Source organism: Ostrea edulis, chromosome 7 (genome assembly GCF_947568905.1).
Source record: "Ostrea edulis chromosome 7, xbOstEdul1.1, whole genome shotgun sequence".
NCBI classification, from domain to species: Eukaryota; Metazoa; Mollusca; class Bivalvia; order Ostreida; family Ostreidae; genus Ostrea; species Ostrea edulis.
Genome location: NC_079170.1, coordinates 43660758 through 43677990, shown reverse-complemented (window position 1 = coordinate 43677990; position 17233 = coordinate 43660758). Strand labels below are relative to the sequence as shown.

At 36.4% G+C, this 17233-nt stretch overlaps 1 protein-coding gene across 2 annotated transcripts; it reads left to right on the top strand.

The window, feature by feature from the left end:
- The first annotated feature begins 8701 nt into the window (after positions 1–8701).
- LOC125655014 (tripartite motif-containing protein 2-like) lies at positions 8702–16330 on the top strand. Of its 2 annotated transcripts, none has more exons than XR_007362551.2 (3): positions 8702–8762; positions 8894–8946; positions 12572–12899. XR_007362551.2 is itself a non-coding variant. In XM_048885127.2 (3 exons), the coding sequence occupies exon 3, from the start codon at positions 14180–14182 to the stop codon at positions 15995–15997; it is 1818 nt and encodes a 605-aa protein (XP_048741084.2). In that variant the 5' UTR covers positions 8702–8762; positions 8894–8946; positions 14150–14179; the 3' UTR covers positions 15998–16330. The 2 variants fall into 2 exon arrangements, 1 of the variants encoding a protein (XP_048741084.2); XM_048885127.2 differs by lacking the exon at positions 12572–12899 and adding an exon at positions 14150–16330.
- The last annotated feature ends 903 nt before the right edge of the window (positions 16331–17233 follow it).

Below are 17233 nucleotides of genomic sequence, written 5' to 3'. Positions count from 1 at the left end.
AAGCAGACTGCAAGTCATTGTGATTGTTTTCTTCCTACAAAGTATAACAAACTCAGTCAAGTAAATGCTACCATAAAATGATCTCAGACAGGGCCAGCATAGCGGCCATACTGCTCATTTACGTGCATGTAGGAGCACTTGTTCGATAGCCCTAGACCACTCACGAGTGGAGTTGAGATCAATATTGATCATAAATCGCAAGTCGTAACTTTTAGTGAAATGGTTTAAGTCTATGTTTACGATCTACGATCGTTTAGTGAAACGGCCGCCAGCTGTCATTTTAATTACGACTACGAGGCAAACCAGCAAACGGTACAGTAGTCAAGTTAATCAAGGTAAGTGAGACATACAAGATGAGTTTGAATTTTCGAATGATCACGTCATTCAGATTTTTGGGAGAACAAATTTCATAGATGTATTAATGACGACGTTTTATTTATTAACAATCATGTATGGCGATTTTCATCCATATGTCGATTCGATATATCCCAGTGAACTCGAAATAAAAGACACCACAGAATCATCCAATTCTGTTTCATACTTAGATGTCTTATTGGAAATAAATATTAACGGCAAACTAATAACTCAACTTTATGATAAACGGGACGATTTCAGCTTCTCTATCTTCAACTTTCCATATTTATGTAGCAATATTCTATGATCACCTGCATATGGTGTTTACAGTGTATATTTCAACTGATTCGCAAGAGCTTGTTCTACGTATGGTCAGTTTTTAAATCGAGGCTGGCTACTGACAACCAACTTGATGGTGCAGGAGTTTCAACAGTCTCGTTTAAAGTCAACATTTTGCAAATTCTATGGTCGTTATAATGATCTTGTTTTCCAATACAACCTATCATTGGGTCAAATGCTGTCTGACGTGTTACACACCGATTGTCAGGTCGTTCTTGGCACACTGATTTTGACTACGTATAACTTCGTTTACCTGATCAAGATATAGCGATCACGATGGATGTGGTCGATTGACAGGGGATGCTTACTCCTCCTACACATCTGCTCCCACCTCTGGTATATCCAGGGATCCGTGTTTGCCCAACTCTCTATTTTGTATTGATTGTGGTAGTTGAGATTGATCACTGTTCGTTATATTCGCCTTTCATGGTGGATGGACGTATGCAACAAAAGAAAAATACATTCATATAATCAACACTGCAGAGTTTGTGTCGTACAATGAAAAATCGACTTTTGTCTTAAATTTATCTGAAATTTACAGGAAGGTGTTACACAGGTACGATAGAGTAAGATCACAAATGCATTGAAGGAAAGAATGTTATTCTATCTAAACATAGCCAAAAATTTAGCATCAATTTTGGGCAAGATAATTTCGTTCATTCCGGCATTCGATAATACAAATGTATACCTTAGGAGGGGCAAAATAATCCCCTGATGAATATTTGGACTGACGCCTTCACCGAATCTGGATGCAGTCCTTTATAATTCATGTCTGGAAAATTTCATTCAACTTCGGTCGGTTAAATTGTGGGATGAGGAGCAAACGGAGAGAAAAACAATTTGCCATCAGACCTATGAACATTCTTCGTTACATGTAGCAATAAAATTAAGTAGTTCTGCAGTAAAAAAAAAAAAAGAGGGGGGGGGGGGGCACAATTCATTGGTCCAAGCTTGCATTTTCACTATTGTACGTGTCGATCTGGAGATTGGTGCATAAATTGCGATTGATTTTTATACACCAAAAATTTGTATCATTTGTTAGCGGTCGGTTGTTATGATGACTCCAGAAAATCTTGCGGTGGAGGAAATAAACGGTATTGTGAATGATTTGTTTTGTTTCTACTACCAAACATCAGGAATTTAGATTAATAACTTATATTTTGGTACTAGGGTATTTGCTAGCAACATTCTGAAAAAAATAATCTTTAAATCGGGTAATATTTTTGTCTGAGAAATGATTCGTCCTTTTTAGCACCACTAATTTATATGTATAAGAGTTGCCCAAATGACACATCATTTTCGTAAATTCTTTTTCTGAAGAGTTCCAAATTTTTAAAGTTCCGATATCCCATAGTAAAAGTGTCAACAGAAAGAAACGGTTGTCATGGTGTTGAGAGGATAGGTGGTGGGGCGTACAAATCAGTGGTCTAAATGGATTTTAGTGACGAATCTCAGATATGTGTGAGTGAAAACAACCGTGTTTATGTGTGGAAGAAAGCCGGGAAGGTTTGGATACCCGATTTAGTACCGCGAGAAGATGGCCGAAAGTTCAGCGTTATGGTTTCAGGGTGCTTGTGTTTTATCGGAGTCAGAACATGATATCAAGTTGAGGGGAATATACATTCAGCAATATAAATTAACATATCAGATACAAACCTTTGGGCAGTTATTGTGCGTCATTTTCTAAGGGAAGTTACCTTTTCCGTATGACGATAATGCCCCAGTTCATCGATTTCGATTAACACAGGGATTGGTCGTCAGAAATCGAATAAAAAACATGAGTTGGCCTGCATAGTCTTCGGACGCACGGGATGTGATCCGTTGATCTCATCTGTCGGCCATTTTTTTTTTATGTGCCATCTTTTTGCTGCGTCTTTGTAAAGTTGTTTTTTATTGTAGTTGATGTAGACTTTTATTGATAAATTTGGGGTATCAGACATATTGAATTATTTTGTCATTGTTTATTTTCTTTCTCCATTTCAGTAACATTTTCAGTGGATTGTTTGTGAGTCTGATCCCCTTGTTAGTAGTTTGTTATCTAGTTCGTCATTTGAATAAATGACAATTTTCATACTTTAATTTGCCTTATGTTTATATATGATACAGCAAAAACTAGCTGCGGTGACCTTTCTCAGCATTTTAAGAACTGCAATCACAGATGCATAATATTCCGTCGACGAACATTTTCAACACACGCTCAGGGTATGGCAGGACATTTATGTAGGCATTGTGCCAGCTGTTCAATCCTATTCATGTAATGTTTATTCTTCCTTTTTTCTTTTTCTTTTTTTTATGAATAAAATATTTCTTACCAACGAAAAGATAAGAAAGGATAAAAAAGGATATGGCATGCCATTATATTATGCCATAAACCTTTATAATATTTATGTTCCCCGGGATAATCAAGCAACATTTTCGATTGAAGGATCACTTCACTAAATACAGAGCTAAGTATTGTTTCTTTATTCCAGTAAATCAGCTGTCGAGACGGTTTTTTGTATGAGTTGCTTCTCTTGTCGTGGAAACATTACGCCCTAGTGTAGGTACATGTATATTGATGCCAATACATTATTGCATGTCAGTATGCTAGAGAGTCACGTGGGATACATATTTTTAAAATTCCTTGTAATTTCAAAGCAGAATCAGAATTTTGGTTAAATTTTTTAAAGATGTTACAAAATGTGGTGATTTGAGAGAATCGGCCGGTTTTGTTTGTTGTTGGTTTTTTTTTCTTCTATGTAAATGCATTCGTCAAGTGCAGGTTTCCTTGACGGCGATATTTTATAGATTGCACATACCATGTTTTCAGAACCCGAACACCAAATAAGTTATACATGGAGAGAGCTTAAATATGTAAAAATTATTTCAGAAAGTTTTCAAATTTATCAATAGGAAAACTTACATGTACATCGGTAATGAGATTGTGATTCACATTTCTTGAGTGGGTAGTACGAAACATGATTTACAAGAACTAGCTATCAAGATATGTAAAATTTGCATTATGAAATTAAGAATTCAAGATTCCAAAAACAGAAAATATGCAAGCAGATTACTTCAGTGAAATATTCAATTCCGATGACTGGTCTATTAATGAGAATGTATTGCATATGTTAGATTCGCCGGCAATAAAAAACAAAGACGTCATGCAATTCTAGATTTTAGGTTCCTGACTCTCGGGATAAATGTATTTGATTTTGACTGCTCATGTGAAAATAATTAGCTGATACCACGTGTTGTATTAATCTTTCGACTTACGTCATGTATTACTAATGTGATGATATTTGAAGCCAGACGGGTTCCTGTTGTTTCTAAGTGAGAATCGGCTCTATATACTGACCCTTATTGTAGAATTATGCAGATCAAAAGTACCATGAATTCGTCAAAGATGTCATATAATTGAAAAAGATCAACATTTTTAATAGCTGGTTCAGACAAAGAAAGAATATTTGTAAAATCACCGTTTATTACAAATATTTTGATTTTGAAAATCGGTTGTTTGAGAATAATTCTGCATTAAAGAATAATGAAACTGATTAAGGCGAGCAGAGTGTATCTAGAATGTGCAGTTTCAAAACACAGTGTTTTTGTACCTGAATGATTCAGATATAGAAATGTTCCAGCGAATGCAGTAATATATAATGTCACTGGAATTCGGGGAAAAGCAGCAGTGTTAATAAGTAATTAATATAATGCTGCTGTTTTCATGCAGCAGAACAAAGATCCAGTGTTTGATGCAGTAATCAGTCCAGTGATTTGAAATATAATGAGATTTCAAATTGGTGTTTTAATTCTACAGATTCAGCTATTTGAATGACAAAATTGTACATTTTGATTTTCATAATATATGCATCATAATTCCAGTGAAGATACTTGTTAATATAGGTCCTCAGTACTCCTTGTTTGTCGTAAAAGGTGACTAAATGGGATGATCTTTCGGATGAGACCGCAAAAACCGAGGTCCCGTGTCACATCAGGTGTGACACGGTAAAGCTCCCACCCTGCTCAAAGACCGTAAGCGCCGAGCATAGGCGTAAATTTTGCAGCCTTTCACCGACAATGGTGACGTGTCTATATACATGTAAGTGAGAGCTTCTTGTGAGGGATGTTAAACAATACATATAATCAATCAATACGGTCATAAAACAAATGACGAAAGATGCGGATGGAATGATGAACATTTTTATATACATGTAGTTAGAATGAAAGGTTACAGTGAGGGACATTACAAACAAACGAGTTGTTTGTCGTCTCTATGCTTAGGATATAGTTGTTCTATACTCGGAGGAACTCAGTGAGAGAGAATATAAAGGGGTGTACCGAAATTGTGAAATTCGCAAACTCAGAGTTCTGACACTTGGGCGGGTGCAACATAGTCATATATATAGTGTTGATAAAACATATATTATGTAAAGTCTGTCATCAGTATGGGTACGTTTTGGGGCATATGTGTTTAAAGAAAACACTTGTTTTATACTATTGTCATTTGATAACTTTAAAGTGATGACTTAACAACGATGCTGACTGGATGAAAAATTCGTTTGATTTCTTAATCATTTAATGACTTTTAAAGTGATGACTTAACAACGATGCTGATTGGTTGAAACAATTCGTTTGATTTCTTTGTCAAAATTTCGTTCTGAGTTCATCTGCACTAACCACGCGGGACTACTTTTCTCTGGAATGCGCCTTTCCCGTTCCAACTGTAGCGCTATATATAGAAAGGGATTTTCCACACAAGCATATTATATATAACGAATGCATTTTTCATTGCTATCAAAAATAAGTACAACTGAATATATAATTAAAATACAAATTAATTTAAAGAAACAACATGCATTGTACATAGGCGATGACGTGACAGAATAGTTAACTTGATGATGTAGACCACTTGATGACGTAGACCACTTACTGGTAGAAGTAGACAGATTACACAAGTTCCCGGTATGAATCGTCTGCTTTACGAGATCGATAACATGACGGAGTAAGTGGCTACTTCTGATCTGGTAAATATTAATGAAATTGAACTGCGTTATATTGGGCTCAGTCAACGAGTGCGTTTTAGATGAAGAGGTGTTGAACTTTTTACTCTATATTGAAATGGAGCCGAGTTGCATTCCACCGTTCCTACAACACAACCAGTGTTCAACGTCTCCTCCAACACAATGCAACATAAATACGGTCACCAGTTGTTATCTTCCTTCATATTCAATTCAGCTTTTAAACATTGCACCTTTAATTTGGCGTATAACCCATTTATAAAATCTGCACAGTAACTGTTCCTGACCTGAACGCACAGTCATGCCGCATTGTTGTTGTTTTCATTCTTACATATATGTATTCCTACGCGCCATTTCAAAAACGTTAATTCAAGCTTTTGATGGGAGAAATTATTTGTTTTTCTATCTTAAAAACATAATTAAATGCGTAGCGCATTGATGAAAAAGTTTTCTTTCCAATGTTTCGTTTGATACATGCATCAAACAAAGAATTATAAGTTTCATTTCTTAAGTAAAAAAAAAATCGTCCGGCGTTCATCTGCACTAAGCACGCAGGACTACTTTTGTATGGAATGCGTCTTCCTCGTTAGTGCTATTTGCAGAATAGGAATTTCCACAAAAGCATTGTAAACAAAATGTATAAATTGTTTGATGCTAACAAAAATAAACACAACCAAAGATATGAATAAAATACAAATCAATTTAAAGGAACAATGCACATGGGCTCAGAGCTGACGTGGCAGAATAATCAACTTGATGACGTAGGACACTGACTGGTAGAACTAGAAGTAGACAGAATGTAAACATGAGTTCCCGGTATGTATCGTTTGCTTTATGAGTTCGATTTTGATCTGGTAAATATTAATGAAATTGAACTGCGTTATATGGGGCTCAGTCAACGTGGGCAATTTAGATGAAGAGGTGTTGAGCTTTTTACTTGATATTGAAATGGAGCTGAGTCGTATTCCACCGTTCCTACAACACAATCAGTGTTCAACGTCTTCTCAAACGCAATGCAGCATACATCCTGTCACCACTTGTTCTCTTCCTTTATATCTAATTCAACCTTTAACCATTGCACCTTTAATTTGGCGTATAATACCCATTTTAAAATTCTGCACAATAATTCCTCCTGACCTGAACGCACAGCTAATTTTGTTGTTGTTTTCATTGTTACATATAGGTATTCCTACGCGCCATTTCAAAAACGTTATTCAAGCTTTTTGATGAGAGAAACTATTTATTTTTCGAATTTAAAAACACAATTAAATAATAAGAAATAAAACTTATAATTCTTTATTTGATGCATGTATTACACGAAAAATTGGACGGAAAACTTTTTCATCAATGCGCTACGCACCGAGGCTTTTATATTTCATACAACATAACAACTTTCGACTCTACTTTTCTGTTGCACGCAAGGCATTGAAACCTTGAATGTCACCCAACACAGGTGAACTACCTATTACAAACCAGTTAAATTTACCCTTTAGACCCAATCTATCAAATTTGAACATAAATAGTACCCCAAGACATAAAAAACAACCCAAAACACTGTCACTTGTTCCGCTGTAAACATTTATAACTTATTCATAAGTTGGAACAAGCATGCAGTCTTCTAAATCAACCGCGTTTCGCGATTTTCGGTATTTTATTTTTCCGCTGTATTTTTAACCATAAGCACCTTGAGTGTACAAAGAGTATATAGACCCCCTCTATCGAATAAAAAAAATACAGAACCAATAATTTATTCAAAATATGCCATTTCTCCGTCGATTACTTTCATATATTAGTATCTCTCAAGTGAAAATCTCAAAAGCTTATATAAAGTAGAAACTGACTATGCAGAACGATTAGTCTGCGGGAATATCCACATATTTTGAATAAATCATTGGTTCTATATATTTTTTTCATGGGGTGGAGGGGATTCACATGTACATAATTACCGACACATCCACACGTGTAACAACCAATCAGCTTTAGCAAGGTATATTAATTATATCCAAAAATATAAAAGGATAGGTACATGCAGCATGTATTGAGATATCAATAAATAATTTAACTGATGAACTCGCTATTCTTAGCGAAGAAATGTGTTAGTGGAAATTTCTCATCGATGTATTAGCGCTGACAATAAATGAAACATGACATCCATATACAAATGTACATGTATTGGATATCAAAAGAACGGTAATTTATAAGCTCCCAAGAGCATTAATTGTTTTTGTAGGTTCGAATGCAACAGCTATAATGACATAAAGAAGAAAAGTCAAATAAATACCTCCCTTTTAAATACCCCTATGTTTCGTTACTTAAAGGTGATGCGTAACATTTTCTGCTATGTAGTCGTATTTGATGGACTCCGATTCTGAGCGTCCATGCCTTATTGAAATCCGATCACTATGCCCTAATTAGCCGTGCGGCAGTGGCGCCACCTGCACGGAGGCTATGCAGACCAAACCTGAATATGTCTTGTCATAATGTCACAAAGATCTCACAAGCTGGCAACAAGATAGGCAACTGACACCCCTATATACATATACATATACGAAATAGAACTTTGCAGAACGACCACGTCTAAATACACAGGCACTTAACACAGTTTTACAAAGATGTGGGTTGCTGTTGTTCATGTATTTCCTGAACTAAATTTGCCTAAAATACAGGGGTTCAATTGGTACAAAAACATGCAATGGAATATGATCATTGTCAACACCAACTCCCTGATTCAACGTGGCTAACATGTATTCTTCAGACGGGTCATTAATTTTAGAGATACATGTACATTCTATATATATCATGGTCAAACAAGTTTATTATATTTCTATTATTAACTAAAGGTTAAACTAGGAAAAAGAAATGAATAAAATTTGAAATGATATACACGAGATTTTATAAACATGAATGTTTTGAGCTATCTAAATAATAACATTTGTCTGTACAAATACTGTATCACGAGCTGGGTCGATTTTATTTAAACAGGAGGTAACATGATACTAGATAGTGTGTACACGGGATCGATCACACCACTTACAGATGTTAGAAGCACGAGATCGAAATATCAGACTAGAGGTAAGACAAAATAACATACACATTCCAGTGTCATCAAATCGTTATAATGCATAATATATTTGTTTGAATGATCACACACATTGGTAAGATACTTTTGCTGACATTCATTATCGTAAATTCTTAAATTTCAGAATTTTAGGGGGGATGTATCTAATATGATGGTAAAGACCATCAAAATTACCAGGTAAGAGTGTAAAATGTATTTTTATAAAATATATACTCATAACCATTGACAACGAGAAAAGAATGATCTTGAGTAAATTCTTTTAATCTGTTACAGATGTACAATGTATGTGTTTGAATTAAAGAAATAATAAGATCGGCGAGCATTAAGTGTCAAGAAATGAAATACTAGCTTGAAAATACCGATGTATATTTAATTGCTGTTATAAAATTTAGAAATTCATTTCAAAATTAAGGATTATCTCCTTCATGCATAGCTCTTATCCTCAGACGAATTTGACTCCACTTTTTTTGGCTCGCTGTTTTTGGCTATAATAGCTCTAAAACTTCATTGTTATTTCGGATTTGAAACATTTCGGTTGAGCATCACTGAAGATACATTATTTGTCGAAATGCGCATCTCGTGCATCATAATTGGTACCGTATAAGTTTTACATATACAGTATTCGTGATGTCCATCTGTTATAGTCAAAACATTTGAAGTCACAGTGCAATGAACGGATGCTAACTCAGCGCAGATTGAAAAGATCTAAGCTTATCGCCGCGCACGGGTGGGAACAATTTTCGGCGCAGACTCCCTTGGAAACATTGGATTGAAATTCCAATTTCTAAGTTGATTTTCAATCCACTTAGTTTTACTCTCATCGTATTAATGAATTATGATATTAAACATTTGGTAAAACGTATTCAAAACGAAAGTCTGAGCTGTATAACAGACTAAAACCAAGGAGAACATAATTATTTGTTCAATTTTAATAATCCATATAGCTTATCGCTGAAAAATGAGCGGGTAATAGGCGCATGAAAACTGCAGTTCCTGATTTCAATCACCTTTTAGCTTCCACTTCAGGCGCAAAATATTTGTGTAAGATCAACTTCTTCAATTTCAATTTAACCACGCATGTGACCCGTAGACTTATCACAGCATGTTTGTACGGGTAACCTTTCAAGAAAACGGTGTTACACCCCAAATTGTCGCCCATCCCAAATCGTCGCGGACGACGATTTGGGATGAGCGACGATTTGGGTTTCTTATATAACACCCCAAATAGTCGCCCGTCCCAAATCGTCGCCGGAGACGATATGGGCATAACTTCACACTCCGAATTGCCGTCCCCCTTGCGGTAACTATTTGGAAGCATCATTTACATACAAAATGGCCCTGTTTGTTAACTCTTTCTCATCTCCTCCCCTTTCTTCTTCTTCTTCTTTTTCTGTGGTCGAGCTATGACCACAAAAGGTTCTATTAACTTTACAAGCATGATTCGTGTCTTCTACTTGTTCTGTTGTATACTTTTTAAAAAAGATTTATTATGATCACAGTATTTGTTATTGTGGTTTTGGTTGGTAGTAGTTTTGTTTCTATTGAAAAAATTGTATTTGGTGGTGGTGGTGATGGTGGTGTCATTGTTTTCTATATGATTTTTATTTCGTCCAGTCCCCTAGAGAGAAAGAAAGAAAGAGAGAGAGAGAGAGAGAGAGAGAGAGATGTGTCCGACAATAAATCGTTTTGCCTTTTGTTATAGGGTCATTCTGCTGAACATAGGGTTGTTAGGTCTTGTACACCGCAGATGTGTTAATGACCTCAGATTATGTTAGATTACGCCTTTTAATCGCCGTTTAGACACTTTCCTACCGTTTGGACAATCGTGAAAACCTCGAGAAACACCCACCCTTCCACTTTATTTCTCTATATTTTTTGTTTAACTCGTTGCGATGTTCCCTCGCTCTCTCTAAATAAGTAAATGAACAAACAAGCATACTCTCATTCCAGAATTCTCATTTTTGGGGAGGTATGTCAGAGGGCCACTTGTAATCTACTAGCAGAAAAAAGAAACTGTGCATTATAAAATTTAGTATAATTTTTCTACATTTATTGTTTGTATTTATAAAATCTAAACAATCGATAAAGGTGATGTTTTTAAATAATATCGGATAGCACCCCACTCAGATGCATGAACCTTTTCATGGTTAGTGAATACATGTTCTTTATTGAAGTGTTCGTACGCACGAGTTTTACTGGGCAATACTGTTTGGAGTAAGAATTGTAAAACTATTCGTTAAGGAAAGAATTTTAGTTTTGACAAAATTTACCCCTCTGTCATGCCACAACTCTTCGAAAACCAACGTAATCTTGCTGTTGGGATGCTTCAAGCTGGAATGGCACACAAAATATCGTAGCAGGACACTTTTGAGTTCATCGGAACACCATCCAGTCATTATGGAGACGTTTCCAACAATCTGGTAACACTCGGGATAGACCACGTTCTGGGCGTCCTCGTATGACGTCGCGTCGACAGGACAACCACATTAGACGTGTGCACCCGCGAAATCGTTTCCAGACAGCAAGTTTGACTGCTCGTAGCATTCCTGGACTTCGACCAATCAGTTCAAGTCGTCTGCGCGAGCACAACATCAGACTAAGATGTCTGTTTGTATCGTCGTGTTGTGCAACATCGACAATTCGATGGAGGTAACGTTATGGTGTGGGATGGAATAACAGCACGTGGAAGGACCCCTCTACAAATTGTCAATGGAAATCTCACCGGTGTACGCTATCGAGACGACATTATTCAGCCCCATGTGATACCTTTCATACAAAGACAAAAAAATCATATCACTCTACGCGGCTGAGTTAAGGCTTTCCTCATAATGTACCAGTGCTGTAAAAAATGTACTTTACCGCACAGGCACATTTATATGACGTCACAATGAAAAATACGTCATGATGAAGGTCATGACGTACATATCTACATTCCTTTTGCGGTTGGAAATGTGAAAATATTTTTTCGTTATTTACCACCGCTGTCAAACAATAAACCGCAATCGTGTAAAAGTTTCTGTCAAATGGGATATATTAATTCTCTTTGATATTGAAATATTTTCAATTTCTTCTTTATATAATATACATGCTAAAGTAATATCCATATTATATTGTGATCTTGATATCGCCCCTAATCTTCACATATATAGTGACTTTCACAATGAACTCATTTGCATAAACAGGGTATATGTACATACAAATTTCATCATTGGCACGACACCCCGAGGTTTTTGAGTGATAAATGTTTGATTTATGTGACATGTGAACTTCAGTGCAAAAGGAAAGTTAGGGGAGCAAGTGATGGCTTCAACAGAAAACATCTTTTTCAGGCTAAATTCAACTTCGTATATGCAAAAATCACCGCATCTTGTATATTGAATGCAAAAATTAGACATGTTACAAGTCACGATAAACTTGTTCTCATCACTTTTCAAATTAAGAAATTAATATGTTTTGAAGTTATATTAACTTCAACTTGCATTGATATCTGGATATCGTGCCAATGGAACCATTTATACATACACGGTACGATTTTATCTTGATATTTGATCGCGTGATATACAGCTGATATAGAGACTGTCGGTCTGGTGAAAAATGTATGGGAGGTCAATATGCACTTAATTATATATACATATTCTTTTTTATATAAGGGTTTTGTGTACAGAATTTGTCAAAAATTGATCTGTTTATAATGCTTTTTTCCTGACATATTTCTATGGCCCTACTTAACACAACTGCGTACAACAAAACAACGCAAGGCCATATGCTTCACGTGTAGTCAGGGACTTTTTTTCATGAACAGAATGTCGATGTCTTGCCTTGGCCAGCTGTTTCCCCCGATTTATCGCCGATCAAACACGTCTGGGATGAAATGAAACGACGTCTACGCCGTTTACCAAATCAGCCAGTGATATTGGCTGATTTAGGCCAGGCTTTAACGAACATCTGGAACAACATCCCTCAAGCATTTCTGAACACTTTAGTGAGATCAATAAGTCGCCGTTGTCAAGCATGCGTGAATGCAAATGGTGGTCACACGCGTTATTAACTTTGTTAATTCAAGTTCGAATACCAGTGTCTTTCGAGTGTGCTGAAATTGACGTTATTCGACATTATCATTAATGAATTATGAAATGTTTCTTAATAGTATTACACAAAATAAAATTTGTTCATTGTTATTTTTTATTATTTTTTTCATATATTGAATAATGCAGTTTATTTTTTCCACTAGTATACATACAAATTGCAGTCCAATAGGTCGATAAAAACCAGAGATATAGGTGCGGTGTGGAAAGACAGAGAAACAGATCAAGGGAAAGTTATTTACCCCCATATAAGAGGGGTACAATAAAATAACTGTGTAATATATCCTAAAAACGTCAATGAAATATTAGCAGGCGATGATTTAGGACGGACACCGATTTGGGATGTATAATAGTTCATCCCAAAACGTCTCCCCTAATGATAGTGCAATATTGTCCCAAATCATCGCCTAGGCGACGATTTGGGATGGGATGACGGTTTGGGATGTAAATGGTGTATGTGTATATGGAACTCGATTTACGAAGAAAGCTGTTCTACTTCCCATGCATTATTGCTATCGCAAAAAGTTATTTATATGTACATTTACAAGCAATGCTTTCATAATTATGAACAAGACTGCGTTAGATTATATGTGTATAAATTATTTTTGTTATTGTATATATATAATATGCATTCAGTGAAAAGGAAAGATACCCACAAAATCAATTTTCAACGCAAGCGCTTTCATTTCACAATACTCAGGCGTTACATTTTAAAATGAAAAATGTCCCCACCCGTGCTCGGTGATAAGCTTAGATCTTTTCAATCCGAGCTGAGTTACATTGTAGCATCCGTCCACTACATTGTGACGTCAAATATAGGGCTCACGGCGGGTGTGACCGGTCGACAGGGGATGTTTACTCCTCCTAGGCACCTGATCCCACCTCTGGTGTGTCCAGGGGTCCGTGTTTGCCCAACTATCTACTTTGTATTGCTTATAGGAGTTATGAGATTGATCACTGTTCGTTATTTTCAACTTTCATATTTCGACTGTAACAGATGAAAAAAAAGGACATTTCTTCCCACTTAATGTTCGCTGCTTTTAAGATAGGCTGGTTGTCACAGATAGTCATAATTGCTCGCAGTTTAGAATTCAGAGGGGGTTGCATTATACCTTTCTAGTATGGAAACAAATTTATGGTTATTTATTATGAAAAGAAGATAACGCTAACATAATTCTAACGTGTAAATTGATTGTTTTAACCTTTTACATGTAACACTTTTATTTAATTTCACATCCATATTCTACAAATGAGAACTAGCACTGAAAATTTAATGGTTATTTCGTTATTGACAGTGAACTACTTATGTGAACCCGACGTCAGAAATGCTGCATCCCCGGCGCAGTGCCCAGGATGTCCTACTGTGTGACTCCTGTCAAATTGTCCCCTTACAGAGCCACTGCGAACTTTGTAATATAAACATTTGTACTAACTGTGTAGGAAAACACCTTTTGGATTCGTCTAGAAAACACCGAGTCATTCCGTTCAAAGAGAAAAGTTCTAACCCTAACTACTCAGAATGTCCGAAACATGCTAACAAACACTGTGAACTTTACTGCGAGGAATGTGACGTTCCTGTCTGTTCTACCTGCGTCTTAGATGAACATAGAGGGCATATCTTATGCGATGTTTTGAAAAACGTCAGTTCTAAAACAGAAGTCATACAAAACGATTTGGAAGAACTAGAGTGCAGAATTTATCCTCTATTTGAACAAATGGCCTCTGGTGTCCAGACTGAAAAAAATGAGATAAAAATCAATTACGGAAAACTTACAACAGCTACCGACCAACAAGGAGAAATCTGGCACCGAGAGATCACCACCATTGTCAACCAACGAAAAGCTTACATTGTGGAGATGGAAACTAAACATATGGCTGCCTTAGATAAAAGCACAGATGAAATCACACACGTTTTTACAGAACTTAAACAAATTATTCTAAACCTGAAGGCACTATTAGAATCCAATGATATCTCTCTAATCTCTACCTACGAATCTAGGAATAACGAGTTCAGAAAATTGCCTCATAAAGTCCGAGTTACATTACCAAGTTTCTCTCCTCAGATAATAAACACAGACCAGCTCCGTGAAATGTTTGGTTGTCTGTCATCATTATCTATTAATAAAGAAGAACATGACTACACAATGAAGTCAGCAGAAGCTGTATCATCTCATCCAGTCAAACCAATGAAGTCACGAGAAGCTGTATCGTCTCCTCTGGTCAAACCAATGCAGTCACCAGAAGCTGTATCATCTCTTCCAGTCAAACTAATAAAGTCTCCAGAAGCTGTTACGCCTGTTCCAGTTAACCCACTGCTTGATGAACCGCGAGTTACTGCCACCATTGACATTGGGTATGAAGTTCTAACACCAGTACGCAATGTTAGCTGTCTCAGTGAAAATGAAGTCTGGATATGTGGGAATAACAACTGCATGAAGCTCCTCGACCTTCAGGGTAAACTACTGACATCAATACGAACCAAGTCAGGGTACTGGCCATGGGACATAACAGTGACACGGGACGGAGATGTTCTTTATACTGACCCTTATAATAAAACTGTAAACTTAGTGAAAAATAAACAGATACAGAGCGTGATCACGCTACAGGGATGGAGACCTCGGAATGTCTGCATTACCTCCTCCGATGATCTCCTTGTTACCATGGACAGCGATGATGGAAAACAATCCAAAGTTATTCGTTACTCTGGCTCCACAGAGACACAAACCATTCAGTTTGATGATAAGGGTCGTCCTCTCTATTCACCTGAGCGCTATAGTAGCAATAAATACATAAGTGAGAACAGGAACCTGGATATCTGTGTGTCTGACTGGAAAGCTGGAGCAGTAGTGGTGGTCAATCAGTCTGGAAAACTTCGATTTAGATACAATGGTCATCCGTCTAATATCAATGAATTATTTTGTCCAGTCGGCATCACTACAGACAGCCAGAGTCACATCCTGACATCAGAAATTAAAAATTACCGTATCCACATCCTAAATCAGGACGGACAGTTCCTCCGTTACATTCACTGTGATCTATACACTCCATGGGGTTTATGTGTGGACATCAAAGACAACCTCTTTGTGGCGGGGTGTACCAGTCAAAAAGTGATTAAAATCCAATATATACAATCACAGTGTTAATTACACATCCCAACACTGTTGATTATATCTACCAACACCGTGTTAATTACAGCTCTGTGTCGGTGTATTACAACTATTAAAGTGTTAATTACATCTGCAAAACTGTCAATTACATATCTAAACACAATGTTAATTACAGTTGTATGTTAATTAATGCAGTGTTTGTGTGCATAACCAACCTGTGTATTGACACAGTTTATTTGTGGTTGTTTATTTGTGTCTCATTGAACATAATTTCGTTTTTATTGTCTGTTTCATTTTCATTGTATAGTACTATACACATGTATTATAGATATATATTCTTTTAGCTAATTAAAAAGAAACTACAGCTCATTTTGCGCAAAAATCATGATATGACAATTTCCCCTGACCTTTTAAAAAAATTTGTTACATAGTTGAATGAATTAACTTTGCGAAAATAACAGTTATCTAAAGTTGAAAATTCTCGTTTTACTGCGATATAAATACTTTTTGATGGGCTATACAAAAACAATTGAATCTCTTCCTCTCGGTCTTCAGACGCATGCGCAAAGGTGGTAAACAGTACAGCTTGTCGTCCAGTGAGAGAGAATGTAGTGGATAGACCCAGAATTTTGAAAATATTCTGCGAGAAAAGAGGTAAAAATAGAATGAGATAAAACTCATACGTGAATTAAAATTTACGTTGGGATCAGTATGACCGTTGGGGAAGCTAGGAGAAACACATACAGGACTCAGTGGCGGATCCAGGATTTCCTAAACGAAGGGCATGTCAAAGTCAAACACTTGCCAAATTACTCAGCCATTTTTAGTGCCAAATCTGGACTTTTGACCAAAATTAGGTGCGTAAAGGGAAGGGTCACGAATTGACTGTTTTTCAGAATTTATTCATATACTCCTATGTACGTAATCCTACCTGTAGTGTGTCCAGAGGTCCGTGTTTGCCCAACTCTCTATTTTGTATTGCTTTTAGAAGTTATAAGATTGATCACTGTTCGTTATCTTCAACTTTCATTACAACTTGAACATATTTCAGAAATGTTTTTGTTTTACCTGTCGTCGAGAATTTTTCACTGATATTGAGATGTCATCTCACTAGCTGTAGGTGAAGTTCCAAGAATTAAAACTGATGGTTAGCGCTCAGGGTCGTAGCAGTGATTGTTCTTTTAACATGTCAAAACTTTCCGCGACACATAACCTCTGTTGTTAACGGTGATATGAAAGTTGATATTAACGGCATACAATAATGAATAATAA

Coding starts and splice junctions, on each gene's coding strand:
- LOC125655014 (XM_048885127.2), top strand. CDS start 14,180: ATGCTGCATCCCCGGCGCAGTGCCCAGGATGTCCTACTGTGTGACTCC.